At 47.5% G+C, this 26181-nt stretch overlaps 1 protein-coding gene across 2 annotated transcripts in view; it reads left to right on the top strand.

Moving 5' to 3' along the window:
- Window positions 1-20276: 20276 nt before the first annotated feature.
- Window positions 20277-26181, top strand: part of FAM219A (family with sequence similarity 219 member A) — a 159054-nt gene continuing 153149 nt past the window's right edge. The window contains exon 1 of one of the 2 annotated variants that reach the window (XM_075329981.1): window positions 20277-20414. In XM_075329981.1, coding sequence (XP_075186096.1) covers window positions 20388-20414 — 27 coding nt within the window. In that variant the 5' untranslated portion in view covers window positions 20277-20387. Of the gene's footprint in view, window positions 20448-26181 lie in introns of both variants that reach the window. The other variant, XM_075329972.1, reaches the window with a different exon arrangement.

The following is a 26181-nucleotide window of genomic DNA, read 5'->3' as shown; positions in this document are numbered from 1 at the left end:
ATCACCAGTATCAGTCACCAGTATCACCAGTATCAGTCACCAGTATCACCAGTATCAGTCACCAGTATCACCAGTATCAGTCACCAGTATCAGTCACCAGCATCACCTGTATCAGTCACCAGTATCACCAGTATCAGTCAGCAGTATCACCAGTATCACCAGTATCACCAGTATCAGTCACCAGTATCACCAGTATCTCCAGTATCACCAGTATCAGTCACCAGTATCACCAGTATCAGTCACCAGTATCACCAGTATCTCCAGTATCACCAGTATCTCCAGTAACTCCAGTATCACCAGTATCAGTCACCAGTATCACCAGTATCAGTCACCAGTATCACCAGTATCTCCAGTATCACCAGTATCAGCCACCAGTATCACCAGTATCAGTCACCAGTATCACCAGTATCTCCAGTATCACCAGTATCACCAGTATCAGTCACCAGTATCAGTCACCAGCATCACCTGTATCAGTCACCAGTATCACCAGTATCAGTCACCAGTATCACCAGTATCAGTCACCAGTATCTCCAGTATCACCAGTATCAGTCACCAGTATCACCAGTATCTCTAGTATCACCAGTATCTCCAGTATCACCAGTATCAGTCACCAGTATCACCCACCAGTATCACCAGTATCAGTCACCAGTATCACCAGTATCTCCAGTATCACCAGTATCTCCAGTATCTCCAGTATCTCCAGTATCACCAGTATCAGTCACCAGTATCACCAGTATCAGTCACCAGTATCACCAGTATCTCCAGTATCACCAATATCACCAGTATCAGCTACCAGTATCACCAGTATCAATCACCAGTATCACCAGTATCACCAGTATCTCCAGTATCAGTCACCAGTATCACCAGTATCAGTCACCAGTATCACCTGTATCAGTCACCAGTATCACCAGTATCAGTCACCAGTATCACCAGTATCAGTCACCAATATCACCAGTATCAGTCACCAGTATCACCAGTATCAGTATCTCCAGTATCAGTCACCAGTGTCACCAGTATCAGTCACCAGTGTCACCAGTATCAGTCACCAGTATCAGTCACCAGTATCTCCAGTATCAGTCACCAGTATCACCAGTATCAGTCACCAGTATCACCAGTATCAGTCACCAGTATCACCAGTATCAGTCACCAGTATCACCAGTATCACCAGTATCAGTCACCAGTATCAGTCACCAGTATCAGTCACCAGTATCAGTAACCAGTATCACCAGTATCACCAGTATCACCAGTATCAGTCACCAGTATCACCAGTATCAGTCACCAGTATCTGTCACCAGTATCAGTCACCAGTATCACCAGTATCACCAGTATCAGTCACCAGTATCACTAGTATCAGTCACCAGTATCTGTCACCAGTATCTCCAGTATCTGTCACCAGTATCTGTCACCAGTATCTGTCACCAGTATCTGTCACCAGTATCTCCAGTATCACCAGTATCAGTCACCAGTATCTCCAGTATCACCAGTATCAGTCACCAGTATCTCCAGTATCACCAGTATCAGTCACCAGTATCAGTCACCAGTATCTCCAGTATCACCAGTATCAGTCACCAGTATCAGTCACCAGTATCACCAATATCAGTCACCAGTATCACCAGTATCACCAGTATCAGTCACCAGTATCTCCAGTATCACCAGTATCAGTCACCAGTATCTCCAGTATCACCAGTATCAGTCACCAGTATCAGTCACCAGTATCTCCAGTATCACCAGTATCAGTCACCAGTATCTCCAGTATCACCAGTATCAGTCACCAGTATCAGTCACCAGTATCACCAGTATCACCAGTATCAGTCACCAGTATCACCAGTATCACCAGTATCAGTCACCAGTATCAGTCACCAGTATCAGTCACCAGTATCTCCAGTATCACCAGTATCAGTCACCAGTATCAGTCACCAGTATCAGTCACCAGTATCTCCAGTATCACCAGTATCAGTCACCAGTATCAGTCACCAGTATCACCAGTATCAGTCACCAGCATCACCTGTATCACCAGTATCAGTCACCAGTATCAGTCACCAGTATCTCCAGTATCACCAGTATCAGTCACCAGTATCTCCAGTATCACCAGTATCAGTCACCAGTATCACCAGTATCACCAGTATCACCAGTATCAGTCACCAGTATCAGTCACCAGTATCTCCAGTATCACCAGTATCAGTCACCAGTATCAGTCACCAGTATCTCCAGTATCACCAGTATCAGTCACCAGTATCAGTCACCAGTATCACCAGTATCTCCAGTATCACCAGTATCAGTCACCAGTATCACCAGTATCACCAGTATCAGTCACCAGTATCACCAGTATCAGTCACCAGTATCACCAGTATCACCAGTATCAGTCACCAGTATCACCAGTATCACCAGTATCAGTCACCAGTATCACCAGTATCAGTCACCAGTATCACCAGTATCAGTCACCAGTATCACCAGTATCTCCAGTATCACCAGTATCAGCCACCAGTATCACCAGTATCAGTCACCAGTATCACCAGTATCTCCAGTATCACCAGTATCAGTCACCAGCATCACCTGTATCAGTCACCAGTATCACCAGTATCAGTCACCAGTATCACCAGTATCAGTCACCAGTATCTCCAGTATCACCAGTATCAGTCACCAGTATCACCAGTATCTCTAGTATCACCAGTATCTCCAGTATCACCAGTATCAGTCACCAGTATCACCCACCAGTATCACCAGTATCAGTCACCAGTATCACCAGTATCTCCAGTATCACCAGTATCTCCAGTATCTCCAGTATCACCAGTATCAGTCACCAGTATCACCAGTATCAGTCACCAGTATCACCAGTATCTCCAGTATCACCAGTATCACCAGTATCAGCTACCAGTATCACCAGTATCAGTCACCAGTATCACCAGTATCACCAGTATCTCCAGTATCACCAGTATCAGTCACCAGTATCACCAGTATCAGTCACCAGTATCACCTGTATCAATCACCAGTATCACCAGTATCAGTCACCAGTATCACCAGTATCAGTCACCAATATCACCAGTATCAGTCACCAGTATCACCAGTATCAGTATCTCCAGTATCAGTCACCAGTGTCACCAGTATCAGTCACCAGTGTCACCAGTATCAGTCACCAGTATCAGTCACCAGTATCAGTATCTCCAGTATCAGTCACCAGTATCACCAGTATCAGTCACCAGTATCACCAGTATCAGTCACCAGTATCACCAGTATCAGTCACCAGTATCACCAGTATCACCAGTATCAGTCACCAGTATCAGTCACCAGTATCAGTCACCAGCATCACCTGTATCAGTCACCAGTATCACCAGTATCAGTCACCAGTATCACCAGTATCACCAGTATCAGTCACCAGTATCTCCAGTATCACCAGTATCAGTCACCAGTATCACCCACCAGTATCACCAGTATCAGTCACCAGTATCACCAGTATCAGTCACCAGTATCACCAGTATCTCCAGTATCTCCAGTATCTCCAGTATCACCAGTATCAGTCACCAGTATCACCAGTATCAGTCACCAGTATCACCAGTATCTCCAGTATCACCAGTATCACCAGTATCAGCTACCAGTATCACCAGTATCAGTCACCAGTATCACCAGTATCACCAGTATCAGTCACCAGTATCACCAGTATCAGTCACCAGTATCACCTGTATCAGTCACCAGTATCACCAGTATCAGTCACCAGTATCACCAGTATCAGTCACCAATATCACCAGTATCAGTCACCAGTATCACCAGTATCAGTATCTCCAGTATCAGTCACCAGTGTCACCAGTATCAGTCACCAGTGTCACCAGTATCAGTCACCAGTATCAGTCACCAGTATCAGTATCTCCAGTATCAGTCACCAGTATCACCAGTATCAGTCACCAGTATCACCAGTATCAGTCACCAGTATCACCAGTATCACCAGTATCAGTCACCAGTATCAGTCACCAGTATCAGTCACCAGTATCAGTAACCAGTATCACCAGTATCACCAGTATCACCAGTATCAGTCACCAGTATCACCAGTATCAGTCACCAGTATCTGTCACCAGTATCAGTCACCAGTATCACCAGTATCACCAGTATCAGTCACCAGTATCACTAGTATCAGTCACCAGTATCTGTCACCAGTATCTCCAGTATCAGTCACCAGTATCTGTCACCAGTATCTGTCACCAGTATCTGTCACCAGTATCTCCAGTATCACCAGTATCAGTCACCAGTATCTCCAGTATCACCAGTATCAGTCACCAGTATCTCCAGTATCACCAGTATCAGTCACCAGTATCAGTCACCAGTATCTCCAGTATCACCAGTATCAGTCACCAGTATCAGTCACCAGTATCACCAGTATCACCAGTATCAGTCACCAGTATCAGTCACCAGTATCACCAGTATCACCAGTATCAGTCACCAGTATCACCAGTATCACCAGTATCAGTCACCAGTATCAGTCACCAGTATCAGTCACCAGTATCTCCAGTATCACCAGTATCAGTCACCAATATCAGTCACCAGTATCAGTCACCAGTATCTCCAGTATCACCAGTATCAGTCACCAGTATCAGTCACCAGTATCACCAGTATCACCAGTATCAGTCACCAGCATCACCTGTATCACCAGTATCAGTCACCAGTATCAGTCACCAGTATCTCCAGTATCACCAGTATCAGTCACCAGTATCTCCAGTATCACCAGTATCAGTCACCAGTATCACCAGTATCACCAGTATCTCCAGTATCACCAGTATCAGTCACCAGTATCAGTCACCAGTATCTCCAGTATCACCAGTATCAGTCACCAGTATCAGTCACCAGTATCTCTAGTATCACCAGTATCAGTCACCAGTATCAGTCACCAGTATCACCAGTATCACCAGTATCAGTCACCAGTATCACCAGTATCACCAGTATCAGTCACCAGTATCACCAGTATCACCAGTATCAGTCACCAGTATCACCAGTATCAGTCACCAGTATCACCAGTATCAGTCACCAGTATCACCAGTATCAGTCACCAGTATCACCAGTATCTCCAGTATCACCAGTATCAGCCACCAGTATCACCAGTATCAGTCACCAGTATCACCAGTATCTCCAGTATCACCAGTATCACCAGTATCAGTCACCAGTATCAGTCACCAGCATCACCTGTATCAGTCACCAGTATCACCAGTATCAGTCACCAGTATCACCAGTATCACCAGTATCAGTCACCAGTATCTCCAGTATCACCAGTATCAGTCACCAGTATCACCAGTATCTCTAGTATCACCAGTATCTCCAGTATCACCAGTATCAGTCACCAGTATCACCCACCAGTATCACCAGTATCAGTCACCAGTATCACCAGTATCTCCAGTATCACCAGTATCTCCAGTATCTCCAGTATCTCCAGTATCACCAGTATCAGTCACCAGTATCACCAGTATCAGTCACCAGTATCACCAGTATCTCCAGTATCACCAGTATCAGCTACCAGTATCACCAGTATCAGTCACCAGTATCACCAGTATCACCAGTATCTCCAGTATCACCAGTATCAGTCACCAGTATCACCAGTATCAGTCACCAGTATCACCTGTATCAGTCACCAGTATCACCAGTATCAGTCACCAGTATCACCAGTATCAGTCACCAATATCACCAGTATCAGTCACCAGTATCACCAGTATCAGTATCTCCAGTATCAGTCACCAGTGTCACCAGTATCAGTCACCAGTGTCACCAGTATCAGTCACCAGTATCAGTCACCAGTATCAGTATCTCCAGTATCAGTCACCAGTATCACCAGTATCAGTCACCAGTATCACCAGTATCAGTCACCAGTATCACCAGTATCAGTCACCAGTATCACCAGTATCACCAGTATCAGTCACCAGTATCAGTAACCAGTATCAGTAACCAGTATCACCAGTATCACCAGTATCACCAGTATCAGTCACCAGTATCACCAGTATCAGTCACCAGTATCTGTCACCAGTATCAGTCACCAGTATCACCAGTATCACCAGTATCAGTCACCAGTATCACTAGTATCAGTCACCAGTATCTGTCACCAGTATCTCCAGTATCAGTCACCAGTATCTGTCACCAGTATCTGTCACCAGTATCTCCAGTATCACCAGTATCAGTCACCAGTATCTCCAGTATCACCAGTATCAGTCACCAGTATCTCCAGTATCACCAGTATCAGTCACCAGTATCAGTCACCAGTATCACCAGTATCAGTCACCAGTATCAGTCACCAGTATCACCAGTATCAGTCACCAGTATCACCAGTATCACCAGTATCAGTCACCAGTATCTCCAGTATCACCAGTATCAGTCACCAGTATCAGTCACCAGTATCTCCAGTATCACCAGTATCAGTCACCAGTATCTCCAGTATCACCAGTATCAGTCACCAGTATCAGTCACCAGTATCACCAGTATCACCAGTATCAGTCACCAGTATCACCAGTATCACCAGTATCAGTCACCAGTATCAGTCACCAGTATCTCCAGTATCACCAGTATCAGTCACCAGTATCAGTCACCAGTATCTCCAGTATCACCAGTATCAGTCACCAGTATCAGTCACCAGTATCACCAGTATCACCAGTATCAGTCACCAGCATCACCTGTATCACCAGTATCAGTCACCAGTATCAGTCACCAGTATCTCCAGTATCACCAGTATCACCAGTATCAGTCACCAGTATCTCCAGTATCACCAGTATCAGTCACCAGTATCACCAGTATCACCAGTATCTCCAGTATCACCAGTATCAGTCACCAGTATCAGTCACCAGTATCTCCAGTATCACCAGTATCAGTCACCAGTATCAGTCACCAGTATCTCCAGTATCACCAGTATCAGTCACCAGTATCAGTCACCAGTATCACCAGTATCTCCAGTATCACCAGTATCAGTCACCAGTATCACCAGTATCACCAGTATCAGTCACCAGTATCACCAGTATCAGTCACCAGTATCACCAGTATCACCAGTATCAGTCACCAGTATCACCAGTATCACCAGTATCAGTCACCAGTATCACCAGTATCAGTCACCAGTATCACCAGTATCAGTCACCAGTATCACCAGTATCAGTCACCAGTATCACCAGTATCTCCAGTATCACCAGTATCAGCCACCAGTATCACCAGTATCAGTCACCAGTATCACCAGTATCTCCAGTATCACCAGTATCAGTCACCAGTATCAGTCACCAGCATCACCTGTATCAGTCACCAGTATCACCAGTATCAGTCACCAGTATCACCAGTATCACCAGTATCAGTCACCAGTATCTCCAGTATCACCAGTATCAGTCACCAGTATCACCAGTATCTCTAGTATCACCAGTATCTCCAGTATCACCAGTATCAGTCACCAGTATCACCCACCAGTATCACCAGTATCAGTCACCAGTATCACCAGTATCTCCAGTATCTCCAGTATCTCCAGTATCAGTCACCAGTATCACCAGTATCAGTCACCAGTATCACCAGTATCTCCAGTATCACCAGTATCACCAGTATCAGCTACCAGTATCACCAGTATCAGTCACCAGTATCACCAGTATCACCAGTATCTCCAGTATCACCAGTATCAGTCACCAGTATCACCAGTATCAGTCACCAGTATCACCTGTATCAGTCACCAGTATCACCAGTATCAGTCACCAGTATCACCAGTATCAGTCACCAATATCACCAGTATCAGTCACCAGTATCACCAGTATCAGTATCTCCAGTATCAGTCACCAGTGTCACCAGTATCAGTCACCAGTGTCACCAGTATCAGTCACCAGTATCAGTCACCAGTATCAGTATCTCCAGTATCAGTCACCAGTATCACCAGTATCAGTCACCAGTATCACCAGTATCAGTCACCAGTATCACCAGTATCAGTCACCAGTATCACCAGTATCACCAGTATCAGTCACCAGTATCAGTCACCAGTATCAGTCACCAGTATCAGTAACCAGTATCAGTAACCAGTATCACCAGTATCACCAGTATCACCAGTATCAGTCACCAGTATCACCAGTATCAGTCACCAGTATCTGTCACCAGTATCAGTCACCAGTATCACCAGTATCACCAGTATCAGTCACCAGTATCACTAGTATCAGTCACCAGTATCTGTCACCAGTATCTCCAGTATCAGTCACCAGTATCTGTCACCAGTATCTGTCACCAGTATCTGTCACCAGTATCTCCAGTATCACCAGTATCAGTCACCAGTATCTCCAGTATCACCAGTATCAGTCACCAGTATCTCCAGTATCACCAGTATCAGTCACCAGTATCAGTCACCAGTATCTCCAGTATCACCAGTATCAGTCACCAGTATCAGTCACCAGTATCACCAGTATCAGTCACCAGTATCACCAGTATCACCAGTATCAGTCACCAGTATCTCCAGTATCACCAGTATCAGTCACCAGTATCTCCAGTATCACCAGTATCAGTCACCAGTATCAGTCACCAGTATCACCAGTATCACCAGTATCAGTCACCAGTATCACCAGTATCACCAGTATCAGTCACCAGTATCAGTCACCAGTATCAGTCACCAGTATCTCCAGTATCACCAGTATCAGTCACCAGTATCAGTCACCAGTATCAGTCACCAGTATCTCCAGTATCACCAGTATCAGTCACCAGTATCAGTCACCAGTATCACCAGTATCACCAGTATCAGTCACCAGCATCACCTGTATCACCAGTATCAGTCACCAGTATCAGTCACCAGTATCACCAGTATCAGTCACCAGTATCTCCAGTATCACCAGTATCAGTCACCAGTATCACCAGTATCACCAGTATCTCCAGTATCACCAGTATCAGTCACCAGTATCAGTCACCAGTATCTCCAGTATCACCAGTATCAGTCACCAGTATCAGTCACCAGTATCTCCAGTATCACCAGTATCAGTCACCAGTATCACCAGTATCACCAGTATCAGTCACCAGTATCAGTCACCAGTATCAGTCACCAGTATCTCCAGTATCACCAGTATCAGTCACCAATATCAGTCACCAGTATCTCCAGTATCACCAGTATCAGTCACCAGTATCAGTCACCAGTATCACCAGTATCACCAGTATCAGTCACCAGCATCACCTGTATCACCAGTATCAGTCACCAGTATCAGTCACCAGTATCTCCAGTATCACCAGTATCAGTCACCAGTATCTCCAGTATCACCAGTATCAGTCACCAGTATCACCAGTATCTCCAGTATCACCAGTATCAGTCACCAGTATCAGTCACCAGTATCTCCAGTATCACCAGTATCAGTCACCAGTATCACCAGTATCAGTCACCAGTATCACCAGTATCACCAGTATCAGTCACCAGTATCTCCAGTATCACCAGTATCAGTCACCAGTATCAGTCACCAGTATCTCCAGTATCACCAGTATCAGTCACCAGTATCTCCAGTATCACCAGTATCAGTCACCAGTATCAGTCACCAGTATCACCAGTATCACCAGTATCAGTCACCAGTATCACCAGTATCACCAGTATCAGTCACCAGTATCAGTCACCAGTATCTCCAGTATCACCAGTATCAGTCACCAGTATCAGTCACCAGTATCTCCAGTATCACCAGTATCAGTCACCAGTATCAGTCACCAGTATCACCAGTATCACCAGTATCAGTCACCAGCATCACCTGTATCACCAGTATCAGTCACCAGTATCAGTCACCAGTATCTCCAGTATCACCAGTATCACCAGTATCAGTCACCAGTATCTCCAGTATCACCAGTATCAGTCACCAGTATCACCAGTATCACCAGTATCTCCAGTATCACCAGTATCAGTCACCAGTATCAGTCACCAGTATCTCCAGTATCACCAGTATCAGTCACCAGTATCAGTCACCAGTATCTCCAGTATCACCAGTATCAGTCACCAGTATCAGTCACCAGTATCACCAGTATCTCCAGTATCACCAGTATCAGTCACCAGTATCACCAGTATCACCAGTATCAGTCACCAGTATCACCAGTATCAGTCACCAGTATCACCAGTATCACCAGTATCAGTCACCAGTATCACCAGTATCACCAGTATCAGTCACCAGTATCACCAGTATCAGTCACCAGTATCACCAGTATCAGTCACCAGTATCACCAGTATCAGTCACCAGTATCACCAGTATCTCCAGTATCACCAGTATCAGCCACCAGTATCACCAGTATCAGTCACCAGTATCACCAGTATCTCCAGTATCACCAGTATCAGTCACCAGTATCAGTCACCAGCATCACCTGTATCAGTCACCAGTATCACCAGTATCAGTCACCAGTATCACCAGTATCACCAGTATCAGTCACCAGTATCTCCAGTATCACCAGTATCAGTCACCAGTATCACCAGTATCTCTAGTATCACCAGTATCTACAGTATCACCAGTATCAGTCACCAGTATCACCCACCAGTATCACCAGTATCAGTCACCAGTATCACCAGTATCTCCAGTATCTCCAGTATCTCCAGTATCAGTCACCAGTATCACCAGTATCAGTCACCAGTATCACCAGTATCTCCAGTATCACCAGTATCACCAGTATCAGCTACCAGTATCACCAGTATCAGTCACCAGTATCACCAGTATCACCAGTATCTCCAGTATCACCAGTATCAGTCACCAGTATCACCAGTATCAGTCACCAGTATCACCTGTATCAGTCACCAGTATCACCAGTATCAGTCACCAGTATCACCAGTATCAGTCACCAATATCACCAGTATCAGTCACCAGTATCACCAGTATCAGTATCTCCAGTATCAGTCACCAGTGTCACCAGTATCAGTCACCAGTGTCACCAGTATCAGTCACCAGTATCAGTCACCAGTATCAGTATCTCCAGTATCAGTCACCAGTATCACCAGTATCAGTCACCAGTATCACCAGTATCAGTCACCAGTATCACCAGTATCAGTCACCAGTATCACCAGTATCACCAGTATCAGTCACCAGTATCAGTCACCAGTATCAGTCACCAGTATCAGTAACCAGTATCAGTAACCAGTATCACCAGTATCACCAGTATCACCAGTATCAGTCACCAGTATCACCAGTATCAGTCACCAGTATCTGTCACCAGTATCAGTCACCAGTATCACCAGTATCACCAGTATCAGTCACCAGTATCACTAGTATCAGTCACCAGTATCTGTCACCAGTATCTCCAGTATCAGTCACCAGTATCTGTCACCAGTATCTGTCACCAGTATCTGTCACCAGTATCTCCAGTATCACCAGTATCAGTCACCAGTATCTCCAGTATCACCAGTATCAGTCACCAGTATCTCCAGTATCACCAGTATCAGTCACCAGTATCAGTCACCAGTATCTCCAGTATCACCAGTATCAGTCACCAGTATCAGTCACCAGTATCACCAGTATCAGTCACCAGTATCACCAGTATCACCAGTATCTCCAGTATCACCAGTATCAGTCACCAGTATCTCCAGTATCACCAGTATCAGTCACCAGTATCAGTCACCAGTATCACCAGTATCACCAGTATCAGTCACCAGTATCACCAGTATCACCAGTATCAGTCACCAGTATCAGTCACCAGTATCAGTCACCAGTATCTCCAGTATCACCAGTATCAGTCACCAGTATCAGTCACCAGTATCAGTCACCAGTATCTCCAGTATCACCAGTATCAGTCACCAGTATCAGTCACCAGTATCACCAGTATCACCAGTATCAGTCACCAGCATCACCTGTATCACCAGTATCAGTCACCAGTATCAGTCACCAGTATCACCAGTATCAGTCACCAGTATCTCCAGTATCACCAGTATCAGTCACCAGTATCACCAGTATCACCAGTATCTCCAGTATCACCAGTATCAGTCACCAGTATCAGTCACCAGTATCTCCAGTATCACCAGTATCAGTCACCAGTATCAGTCACCAGTATCTCCAGTATCACCAGTATCAGTCACCAGTATCACCAGTATCACCAGTATCAGTCACCAGTATCAGTCACCAGTATCAGTCACCAGTATCTCCAGTATCACCAGTATCAGTCACCAATATCAGTCACCAGTATCTCCAGTATCACCAGTATCAGTCACCAGTATCAGTCACCAGTATCACCAGTATCACCAGTATCAGTCACCAGCATCACCTGTATCACCAGTATCAGTCACCAGTATCAGTCACCAGTATCTCCAGTATCACCAGTATCAGTCACCAGTATCTCCAGTATCACCAGTATCAGTCACCAGTATCACCAGTATCTCCAGTATCACCAGTATCAGTCACCAGTATCAGTCACCAGTATCTCCAGTATCACCAGTATCAGTCACCAGTATCAGTCACCAGTATCTCTAGTATCACCAGTATCAGTCACCAGTATCAGTCACCAGTATCACCAGTATCACCAGTATCAGTCACCAGTATCACCAGTATCACCAGTATCAGTCACCAGTATCACCAGTATCAGTCACCAGTATCACCAGTATCAGTCACCAGTATCACCAGTATCAGTCACCAGTATCACCAGTATCTCCAGTATCACCAGTATCAGCCACCAGTATCACCAGTATCAGTCACCAGTATCACCAGTATCTCCAGTATCACCAGTATCACCAGTATCAGTCACCAGTATCAGTCACCAGCATCACCTGTATCAGTCACCAGTATCACCAGTATCAGTCACCAGTATCACCAGTATCACCAGTATCAGTCACCAGTATCTCCAGTATCACCAGTATCAGTCACCAGTATCACCAGTATCTCTAGTATCACCAGTATCTCCAGTATCACCAGTATCAGTCACCAGTATCACCCACCAGTATCACCAGTATCAGTCACCAGTATCACCAGTATCTCCAGTATCACCAGTATCTCCAGTATCTCCAGTATCTCCAGTATCACCAGTATCAGTCACCAGTATCACCAGTATCAGTCACCAGTATCACCAGTATCTCCAGTATCACCAGTATCAGCTACCAGTATCACCAGTATCAGTCACCAGTATCACCAGTATCACCAGTATCTCCAGTATCACCAGTATCAGTCACCAGTATCACCAGTATCAGTCACCAGTATCACCTGTATCAGTCACCAGTATCACCAGTATCAGTCACCAGTATCACCAGTATCAGTCACCAATATCACCAGTATCAGTCACCAGTATCACCAGTATCAGTATCTCCAGTATCAGTCACCAGTGTCACCAGTATCAGTCACCAGTGTCACCAGTATCAGTCACCAGTATCAGTATCTCCAGTATCAGTCACCAGTATCACCAGTATCAGTCACCAGTATCACCAGTATCAGTCACCAGTATCACCAGTATCAGTCACCAGTATCACCAGTATCACCAGTATCAGTCACCAGTATCAGTCACTAGTATCAGTCACCAGTATCAGTAACCAGTATCAGTAACCAGTATCACCAGTATCACCAGTATCACCAGTATCAGTCACCAGTATCACCAGTATCAGTCACCAGTATCTGTCACCAGTATCAGTCACCAGTATCACCAGTATCACCAGTATCAGTCACCAGTATCACTAGTATCAGTCACCAGTATCTGTCACCAGTATCTCCAGTATCAGTCACCAGTATCTGTCACCAGTATCTGTCACCAGTATCTGTCACCAGTATCTCCAGTATCACCAGTATCAGTCACCAGTATCTCCAGTATCACCAGTATCAGTCACCAGTATCTCCAGTATCACCAGTATCAGTCACCAGTATCAGTAACCAGTATCACCAGTATCAGTCACCAGTATCAGTCACCAGTATCACCAGTATCAGTCACCAGTATCACCAGTATCACCAGTATCAGTCACCAGTATCTCCAGTATCACCAGTATCAGTCACCAGTATCAGTCACCAGTATCTCCAGTATCACCAGTATCAGTCACCAGTATCTCCAGTATCACCAGTATCAGTCACCAGTATCAGTCACCAGTATCACCAGTATCAGTCACCAGTATCACCAGTATCACCAGTATCAGTCACCAGTATCAGTCACCAGTATCTCCAGTATCACCAGTATCAGTCACCAGTATCAGTCACCAGTATCTCCAGTATCACCAGTATCAGTCACCAGTATCAGTCACCAGTATCACCAGTATCACCAGTATCAGTCACCAGCATCACCTGTATCACCAGTATCAGTCACCAGTATCAGTCACCAGTATCTCCAGTATCACCAGTATCACCAGTATCAGTCACCAGTATCTCCAGTATCACCAGTATCAGTCACCAGTATCACCAGTATCACCAGTATCTCCAGTATCACCAGTATCAGTCACCAGTATCAGTCACCAGTATCTCCAGTATCACCAGTATCAGTCACCAGTATCAGTCACCAGTATCTCCAGTATCACCAGTATCAGTCACCAGTATCAGTCACCAGTATCACCAGTATCTCCAGTATCACCAGTATCAGTCACCAGTATCACCAGTATCACCAGTATCAGTCACCAGTATCACCAGTATCAGTCACCAGTATCACCAGTATCACCAGTATCAGTCACCAGTATCACCAGTATCACCAGTATCAGTCACCAGTATCACCAGTATCAGTCACCAGTATCACCAGTATCAGTCACCAGTATCACCAGTATCAGTCACCAGTATCACCAGTATCTCCAGTATCACCAGTATCAGCCACCAGTATCACCAGTATCAGTCACCAGTATCACCAGTATCTCCAGTATCACCAGTATCAGTCACCAGTATCAGTCACCAGCATCACCTGTATCAGTCACCAGTATCACCAGTATCAGTCACCAGTATCACCAGTATCACCAGTATCAGTCACCAGTATCTCCAGTATCACCAGTATCAGTCACCAGTATCACCAGTATCTCTAGTATCACCAGTATCTCCAGTATCACCAGTATCAGTCACCAGTATCACCCACCAGTATCACCAGTATCAGTCACCAGTATCACCAGTATCTCCAGTATCACCAGTATCTCCAGTATCTCCAGTATCTCCAGTATCACCAGTATCAGTCACCAGTATCACCAGTATCAGTCACCAGTATCACCAGTATCTCCAGTATCACCAGTATCAGCTACCAGTATCACCAGTATCAGTCACCAGTATCACCAGTATCACCAGTATCTCCAGTATCACCAGTATCAGTCACCAGTATCACCAGTATCAGTCACCAGTATCACCTGTATCAGTCACCAGTATCACCAGTATCAGTCACCAGTATCACCAGTATCAGTCACCAATATCACCAGTATCAGTCACCAGTATCACCAGTATCAGTATCTCCAGTATCAGTCACCAGTGTCACCAGTATCAGTCACCAGTGTCACCAGTATCAGTCACCAGTATCAGTCACCAGTATCAGTATCTCCAGTATCAGTCACCAGTATCACCAGTATCAGTCACCAGTATCACCAGTATCAGTCACCAGTATCACCAGTATCAGTCACCAGTATCACCAGTATCACCAGTATCAGTCACCAGTATCAGTCACCAGTATCAGTCACCAGTATCAGTAACCAGTATCAGTAACCAGTATCACCAGTATCAGTCACCAGTATCACCAGTATCAGTCACCAGTATCTGTCACCAGTATCAGTCACCAGTATCACCAGTATCACCAGTATCAGTCACCAGTATCACTAGTATCAGTCACCAGTATCTGTCACCAGTATCTCCAGTATCAGTCACCAGTATCTGTCACCAGTATCTGTCACCAGTATCTGTCACCAGTATCTCCAGTATCACCAGTATCAGTCACCAGTATCTCCAGTATCACCAGTATCAGTCACCAGTATCTCCAGTATCACCAGTATCAGTCACCAGTATCACCAGTATCAGTCACCAGTATCAGTCACCAGTATCACCAGTATCACCAGTATCAGTCACCAGTATCTCCAGTATCACCAGTATCAGTCACCAGTATCAGTCACCAGTATCTCCAGTATCACCAGTATCAGTCACCAGTATCTCCAGTATCACCAGTATCAGTCACCAGTATCAGTCACCAGTATCACCAGTATCACCAGTATCAGTCACCAGTATCACCAGTATCACCAGTATCAGTCACCAGTATCAGTCACCAGTATCTCCAGTATCACCAGTATCAGTCACCAGTATCAGTCACCAGTATCTCCAGTATCACCAGTATCAGTCACCAGTATCAGTCACCAGTATCACCAGTATCACCAGTATCAGTCACCAGCATCACCTGTATCACCAGTATCAGTCACCAGTATCAGTCACCAGTATCTCCAGTATCACCAGTATCACCAGTATCAGTCACCAGTATCTCCAGTATCACCAGTATCAGTCACCAGTATCACCAGTATCACCAGTATCTCCAGTATCACCAGTATCAGTCACCAGTATCAGTCACCAGTATCTCCAGTATCACCAGTATCAGTCACCAGTATCAGTCACCAGTATCTCCAGTATCACCAGTATCAGTCACCAGTATCAGTCACCAGTATCACCAGTATCTCCAGTATCACCAGTATCAGTCACCAGTATCACCAGTATCACCAGTATCAGTCACCAGTATCACCAGTATCAGTCACCAGTATCACCAGTATCACCAGTATCAGTCACCAGTATCACCAGTATCACCAGTATCAGTCACCAGTATCACCAGTATCAGTCACCAGTATCACCAGTATCAGTCACCAGTATCACCAGTATCAGTCACCAGTATCACCAGTATCTCCAGTATCACCAGTATCAGCCACCAGTATCACCAGTATCAGTCACCAGTATCACCAGTATCTCCAGTATCACCAGTATCAGTCACCAGTATCAGTCACCAGCATCACCTGTATCAGTCACCAGTATCACCAGTATCAGTCACCAGTATCACCAGTATCACCAGTATCAGTCACCAGTATCTCCAGTATCACCAGTATCAGTCACCAGTATCACCAGTATCTCTAGTATCACCAGTATCTACAGTATCACCAGTATCAGTCACCAGTATCACCCACCAGTATCACCAGTATCAGTCACCAGTATCACCAGTATCTCCAGTATCACCAGTATCTCCAGTATCTCCAGTATCTCCAGTATCACCAGTATCAGTCACCAGTATCACCAGTATCAGTCACCAGTATCACCAGTATCTCCAGTATCACCAGTATCAGCTACCAGTATCACCAGTATCAGTCACCAGTATCACCAGTATCACCAGTATCTCCAGTATCACCAGTATCAGTCACCAGTATCACCTGTATCAGTCACCAGTATCACCAGTATCAGTCACCAGTATCACCAGTATCAGTCACCAATATCACCAGTATCAGTCACCAGTATCACCAGTATCAGTATCTCCAGTATCAGTCACCAGTGTCACCAGTATCAGTCACCAGTGTCACCAGTATCAGTCACCAGTATCAGTCACCAGTATCAGTATCTCCAGTATCAGTCACCAGTATCACCAGTATCAGTCACCAGTATCACCAGTATCAGTCACCAGTATCACCAGTATCAGTCACCAGTATCACCAGTATCACCAGTATCAGTCACCAGTATCAGTCACCAGTATCAGTCACCAGTATCAGTAACCAGTATCAGTAACCAGTATCACCAGTATCACCAGTATCACCAGTATCACCAGTATCAGTCACCAGTATCACCAGTATCAGTCACCAGTATCTGTCACCAGTATCAGTCACCAGTATCACCAGTATCACCAGTATCAGTCACCAGTATCACTAGTATCAGTCACCAGTATCTGTCACCAGTATCTCCAGTATCAGTCACCAGTATCTGTCACCAGTATCTGTCACCAGTATCTGTCACCAGTATCTCCAGTATCACCAGTATCAGTCACCAGTATCTCCAGTATCACCAGTATCAGTCACCAGTATCTCCAGTATCACCAGTATCAGTCACCAGTATCAGTCACCAGTATCTCCAGTATCACCAGTATCAGTCACCAGTATCAGTCACCAGTATCACCAGTATCAGTCACCAGTATCACCAGTATCACCAGTATCAGTCACCAGTATCTCCAGTATCACCAGTATCAGTCACCAGTATCTCCAGTATCACCAGTATCAGTCACCAGTATCAGTCACCAGTATCACCAGTATCACCAGTATCAGTCACCAGTATCACCAGTATCAGTCACCAGTATCAGTCACCAGTATCAGTCACCAGTATCTCCAGTATCACCAGTATCAGTCACCAGTATCAGTCACCAGTATCAGTCACCAGTATCTCCAGTATCACCAGTATCAGTCACCAGTATCAGTCACCAGTATCACCAGTATCACCAGTATCAGTCACCAGCATCACCTGTATCACCAGTATCAGTCACCAGTATCAGTCACCAGTATCTCCAGTATCACCAGTATCAGTCACCAGTATCTCCAGTATCACCAGTATCAGTCACCAGTATCACCAGTATCACCAGTATCTCCAGTATCACCAGTATCAGTCACCAGTATCAGTCACCAGTATCTCCAGTATCACCAGTATCAGTCACCAGTATCAGTCACCAGTATCTCCAGTATCACCAGTATCAGTCACCAGTATCAGTCACCAGTATCACCAGTATCTCCAGTATCACCAGTATCTCCAGTATCACCAGTATCACCAGTATCAGTCACCAGTATCACCAGTATCAGTCACCAGTATCACCAGTATCACCAGTATCAGTCACCAGTATCACCAGTATCAGTCACCAGTATCACCAGTATCACCAGTATCAGTCACCAGTATCAGTCACCAGTATCACCAGTATCACCAGTATCAGTCACCAGTATCACCAGTATCAGTCACCAGTATCACCAGTATCACCAGTATCAGTCACCAGTATCAGTCACCAGTATCACCAGTATCACCAGTATCAGTCACCAGTATCACCAGTATCACCAGTATCAGTCACCAGTATCACCAGTATCACCAGTATCAGTCACCAGTATCAGTCACCAGTATCACCAGTATCACCAGTATCAGTCACCAGTATCACCAGTATCACCAGTATCAGTCACCAGTATCACCAGTATCACCAGTATCAGTCACCAGTATCAGTCACCAGTATCACCAGTATCACCAGTATCAGTCACCAGTATCACCAGTATCAGTCACCAGTATCAGTCACCAGTATCACCAGTATCACCAGTATCACCAGTATCAGTCACCAGTATCAGTCACCAGTATCACCAGTATCAGTCACCAGTATCACCAGTATCAGTCACCAGTATCACCAGTGTCACCAGTATCACCAGTGTCACCAGTATCACCAGTATCACCAGTATCAGTCACCAGTATCACCAGTATCAGTCACCAGTATCACCAGTGTCACCAGTATCACCAGTATCAGTCACCAGTATCAGTCACCAGTATCACCAGTATCACCAGTATCACCAGTATCAGTCACCAGTATCAGTCACCAGTATCACCAGTATCAGTCACCAGTATCACCAGTATCAGTCACCAGTATCAGTCACCAGTATCACCAGTATCAGTCACCAGTATCACCAGTGTCACCAGTGTCACCAGTATCACCAGTATCAGTCACCAGTATCACCAGTATCAGTCACCAGTATCACCAGTGTCACCAGTATCACCAGTATCACCAGTGTCACCAGTATCACCAGTATCACCAGTATCAGTCACCAGTATCAGTCACCAGTATCACCAGTATCAGTCACCAGTATCACCAGTGTCACCAGTATCACCAGTATCAGTCACCAGTATCACCAGTATCAGTCACCAGTATCACCAGTGTCACCAGTATCACCAGTATCACCAGTATCAGTCACCAGTATCACCAGTATCAGTCACCAGTATCACCAGTGTCACCAGTATCACCAGTATCAGTCACCAGTATCACCAGTCTTGGTGCGTCTGTCATTTTTGGCTCCTGTATGTATGACGTCACTCTCACTTTCCGGCATTTTCCACTCCTGCCTATAACTTTTGCACAGGCACCCGCTGTATGCGGCCACCACTGTCACGTGACCCCGGCTCTTCCGCTGACCTCCGCCGCCGCCGGTTCCACATCACACACTGACGCCATGATAACAGCTGCCTGTGACGTCATGCCCGCGTCCCGCACTGTCAGGCTGGCTCCGCCCCCTCCACACCCGCTCATTTCATATTTATAGGGAGGCGCTCGGCTGTCATTTCTGGCTCCGCCCATCTACTTAATATTGATTACTCGACCCCGCCCCTCTCCCAGAGTTATACACGTAGTGTCCGCCCCTCGCTCCTGAATATTAATTCTGGCTCCGCCCAGCTGCTGAATATTGTAGCGGGGCTCCGGAGCCGGAAGCAGAGCGGCGCAGTCAGTGAGGATGACATAGCCGCCGCCTCCGCCGCTCCTCCTCCGCCCCGTCCTCCTCAGCCTCAGCACCAGCCGCAGAGCCCGGCCCCACCATGATGGAGGAGATAGACCGCTTCCAGGTGCCCACCGTGCGCTCCGAGATGCAGCCACTGGTGAGACGACGACCACCATCATCACCACCATCACCATCATCATCCCCCCCCCTCCCCTGTACATGGCCGGCAGCCGGGAGGATGAGAGTGCTGGTACCCGGGGCCGGACGTGACGGCTCCGAGAGAGGAAGATGATGGGGCTGTAATACCAGGGATGATGGGGGCTGTATACCAGGGATGATGGGGGCTGTATACCAGGGATGATGGGGGCTGTATACCAGAGATGATGGGGGCTGTATACCAGAGATGATGGGGGGTGTAATACCAGGGATGATGGGGGCTGTAATACCAGGGATGATGGGGGCTGTATACCAGGGATGATGGGGCTGTATACCAGGGATGATGGGGGCTGTATACCAGGGATGATGGGGGCTGTAATACCAGAGATGATGGGGGCTGTATACCAGAGATGATGGGGGCTGTATACCAGGGATGATGGGGGCTGTAATACCAGGGATGATGGGAGCTGTAATACCAGGGATGATGGGGGCTGTATACCAGGGATGATGGGGGCTGTATACCAGAGATGATGGGGGCTGTATACCAGAGATGATGGGGGGTGTAATACCAGGGATGATGGGGCTGTATACCAGGGATGATGGGGGCTGTAATACCAGAGATGATGGGGCTGTAATACCAGAGATGATGGGGGCTGTATACCAGGGATGATGGGGGCTGTATACCAGAGATGATGGGGGCTGTATACCAGAGATGATGGGGGCTGTATACCAGAGATGATGGGGGGTGTAATACCAGGGATGATGGGGGCTGTAATACCAGGGATGATGGGGGCTGTATACCAGGGATGATGGGGGCTGTATACCAGAGATGATGGGGGCTGTATACCAGAGATGATGGGGGGTGTAATACCAGGGATGATGGGGGCTGTAATACCAGGGATGATGGGGCTGTAATACCAGAGATGATGGGGGCTGTAATACCAGGGATGATGGGGCTGTAATACCAGAGATGATGGGGGCTGTATACCAGAGATGATGGGGGCTGTAATACCAAGGATGATGGGAGCTGTAATACCAGGGATGATGGGGGCTGTAATACCAGAGATGATGGGGGCTGTAATACCAGAGATGATGGGGGCTGTATACCAGGGATGATGGGGCTGTAATACCAAGGATGATGGGAGCTGTAATACCAGGGATGATGGGGGCTGTAATACCAGAGATGATGGGGGCTGTAATACCAGGGATGATGGGGCTGTAATACCAGAGATGATGGGGGCTGTATACCAGAGATGATGGGGGCTGTAATACCAGGGATGATGGGGGCTGTAATACCAGGGATGATGGAGGCTGTATACCAAGGATGATGGGGGCTGTAATACCAGGGATGATGGGGGCTGTAATACCAGAGATGATGGGGGCTGTATACCAGGGATGATGGGGGCTGTATACCAGGGATGATGGGGGCTGTAATACCAGGGATGATGGGGGCTGTAATACCAGAGATGATGGGGGCTGTAATACCAGAGATGATGGGGGCTGTATACCAGGGATGATGGGGGCTGTATACCAGGGATGATGGGGGCTGTAATACCAGAGATGATGGGGGCTGTATACCAGGGATGATGGGGGCTGTAATACCAGGGATGATGGGGGCTGTAATACCAGAGATGATGGGGGCTGTATACCAGGGATGATGGGGGGTGTAATACCAGGGATGATGGGGGCTGTATACCAGGGATGATGGGGGCTGTATACCAGGGATGATGGGGGCTGTATACCAGGGATGATGGGGGTGTAATACCAGGGATGATGGGGGCTGTAATACCAGGGATGATGGGGGCTGTATACCAGGGATGATGGGGGCTGTATACCAGGGATGATGGGGGCTGTATACCAGGGATGATGGGGGCTGTAATACCAGAGATGATGGGGGCTGTATACCAGGGATGATAGGGGCTGTAATACCAGGGATGATGGGGGCTGTAATACCAGAGATGATGGGGGCTGTAATACCAGAGATGATGGGGCTGTAATACCAGAGATGATGGGGCTGTAATACCAGGGATGATGGGGGCTGTATTACCAGGGATGATAGGGGCTGTAATACCAGGGATGATGGGGGCTGTATACCAGAGATGATGGGGGCTGTAATACCAGGGATGATGGGGGCTGTAATACCAGAGATGATGGGGGCTGTAATACCAGAGATGATGGGGCTGTAATACCAGAGATGATGGGGCTGTAATACCAGGGATGATGGGGGCTGTATTACCAGGGATGATGGGGGCTGTATACCAGGGATGATGGGGGCTGTATACCAGGGATGATGGGGGCTGTATTACCAGGGATGATGGGGGCTGTATACCAGGGATGATGGGGGCTGTATTACCAGGGATGATAGGGGCTGTAATACCAGGGATGATGGGGGCTGTATACCAGAGATGATGGGGCTGTATACCAGAGATGATGGGGCTGTAATACCAGGGATGATGGGGGCTGTATACCAGGGATGATGGGGGCTGTAATACCAGGGATGATGGGGGCTGTAGTACCAGAGATGATGGGGGCTGTATACCAGGGATGATGGGGGCTGTAATACCAGGGATGATGGGGCTGTATACCAGGGATGATGGAGGCTGTATACCAGGGATGATGGAGGCTGTATACCAGGGATGATGGGGCTGTATACCAGGGATGATGGGGGCTGTATACCAGGGATGATGGGGGCTGTATACCAGGGATGATGGGGGCTGTAATACCAGAGATGATGGGGGCTGTATACCAGGGATGATGGAGGCTGTATACCAGGGATGATGGGGGCTGTAATACCAGGGATGATGGGGGCTGTAATACCAGGGATGATGGGGGCTGTAATACCAGGGATGATGGGGGCTGTAATACCAGGGATGATGGGGGCTGTAATACCAGGGATGATGGGGGCTGTATACCAGGGATGATGGAGGCTGTAATACCAGGGATGATGAGGGCTGTAATACCAGAGATGATGGGGGCTGTAATACCAGGGATGATGGGGGCTGTAATACCAGGGATGATGGGGGCTGTATACCAGGGATGATGGGGGCTGTAATACCAGAGATGATGGGGGCTGTAATACCAGGGATGATGGGGGCTGTATACCAGAGATGATGGGGGCTGTATACCAGGGATGATGGGGGCTGTAATACCAGGGATGATGGGGGCTGTAATACCAGGGATGATGGGGCTGTATACCAGGGATGATGGGGGCTGTATACCAGGGATGATGGGGGCTGTATACCAGGGATGATGGGGGCTGTAATACCAGAGATGATGGGGGCTGTAATACCAGAGATGATGGGGGCTGTATACCAGAGATGATGGGGGCTGTATACCAGAGATGATGGGGGCTGTAATACCAGAGATGATGGGGGCTGTAATACCAGGGATGATGGGGGCTGTATACCAGAGATGATGGGGGCTGTATACCAGGGATGATGGGGGCTGTAATACCAGGGATGATGGGGGCTGTATACCAGGGATGATGGGGGCTGTATACCAGGGATGATGGGGGCTGTAATACCAGGGATGATGGGGGCTGTATACCAGGGATGATGGGGGCTGTAATACCAGGGATGATGGGGGCTGTATACCAGGGATGATGGGGGCTGTATACCAGAGATGATGGGGGCTGTATACCAGGGATGATGGGGGCTGTAATACCAGGGATGATGGGGGCTGTATACCAGGGATGATGGGGGCTGTATACCAGAGATGATGGGGGCTGTAATACCAGGGATGATGGGGGCTGTAATACCAGGGATGATGGGGCTGTATACCAGGGATGATGGGGGCTGTAATACCAGAGATGATGGGGGCTGTATACCAGGGATGATGGGGGCTGTAATACCAGGGATGATGGGGGCTGTATACCAGGGATGATGGGGGCTGTATACCAGGGATGATGGGGGCTGTATACCAGGGATGATGGGGGCTGTAATACCAGGGATGATGGGGGCTGTAATACCAGGGATGATGGGGGCTGTATACCAGGGATGATGGGGGCTGTATACCAGGGATGATGGGGGCTGTATACCAGGGATGATGGGGGCTGTATACCAGGGATGATGGGGGCTGTAATACCAGAGATGATGGGGGCTGTATACCAGGGATGATAGGGGCTGTAATACCAGGGATGATGGGGGCTGTAATACCAGAGATGATGGGGGCTGTAATACCAGAGATGATGGGGCTGTAATACCAGAGATGATGGGGCTGTAATACCAGGGATGATGGGGGCTGTATTACCAGGGATGATGGGGGCTGTATACCAGGGATGATGGGGGCTGTATACCAGGGATGATGGGGGCTGTATTACCAGGGATGATAGGGGCTGTAATACCAGGGATGATGGGGGCTGTATACCAGAGATGATGGGGGCTGTAATACCAGGGATGATGGGGGCTGTAATACCAGAGATGATGGGGGCTGTAATACCAGAGATGATGGGGCTGTAATACCAGAGATGATGGGGCTGTAATACCAGGGATGATGGGGGCTGTATTACCAGGGATGATGGGGGCTGTATACCAGGGATGATGGGGGCTGTATACCAGGGATGATGGGGGCTGTATTACCAGGGATGATGGGGGCTGTATACCAGGGATGATGGGGGCTGTATACCAGGGATGATGGGGGCTGTATTACCAGGGATGATAGGGGCTGTAATACCAGGGATGATGGGGGCTGTATACCAGAGATGATGGGGCTGTATACCAGAGATGATGGGGCTGTAATACCAGGGATGATGGGGGCTGTATACCAGGGATGATGGGGGCTGTAATACCAGGGATGATGGGGGCTGTAGTACCAGAGATGATGGGGGCTGTATACCAGGGATGATGGGGGCTGTAATACCAGGGATGATGGGGCTGTATACCAGGGATGATGGAGGCTGTATACCAGGGATGATGGAGGCTGTATACCAGGGATGATGGGGCTGTATACCAGGGATGATGGGGGCTGTATACCAGGGATGATGGGGGCTGTATACCAGGGATGATGGGGGCTGTAATACCAGAGATGATGGGGGCTGTATACCAGGGATGATGGAGGCTGTATACCAGGGATGATGGGGGCTGTAATACCAGGGATGATGGGGGCTGTAATACCAGGGATGATGGGGGCTGTAATACCAGGGATGATGGGGGCTGTAATACCAGGGATGATGGGGGCTGTAATACCAGGGATGATGAGGGCTGTAATACCAGAGATGATGGGGGCTGTAATACCAGGGATGATGGGGGCTGTAATACCAGGGATGATGGGGGCTGTATACCAGGGATGATGGGGGCTGTAATACCAGAGATGATGGGGGCTGTAATACCAGGGATGATGGGGGCTGTATACCAGAGATGATGGGGGCTGTATACCAGGGATGATGGGGGCTGTAATACCAGGGATGATGGGGGCTGTAATACCAGGGATGATGGGGCTGTATACCAGGGATGATGGGGGCTGTATACCAGGGATGATGGGGGCTGTATACCAGGGATGATGGGGGCTGTAATACCAGAGATGATGGGGGCTGTAATACCAGAGATGATGGGGGCTGTATACCAGAGATGATGGGGGCTGTATACCAGAGATGATGGGGGCTGTAATACCAGAGATGATGGGGGCTGTAATACCAGGGATGATGGGGGCTGTATACCAGAGATGATGGGGGCTGTATACCAGGGATGATGGGGGCTGTAATACCAGGGATGATGGGGGCTGTATACCAGGGATGATGG

This window comes from Anomaloglossus baeobatrachus, chromosome 1 (assembly GCF_048569485.1).
Source record: "Anomaloglossus baeobatrachus isolate aAnoBae1 chromosome 1, aAnoBae1.hap1, whole genome shotgun sequence".
Taxonomy (NCBI): Eukaryota; Metazoa; Chordata; class Amphibia; order Anura; family Aromobatidae; genus Anomaloglossus; species Anomaloglossus baeobatrachus.
The sequence above is the reverse complement of the archived record's forward strand: the minus strand, read 5'-3'. Positions and strand labels throughout refer to the sequence as shown.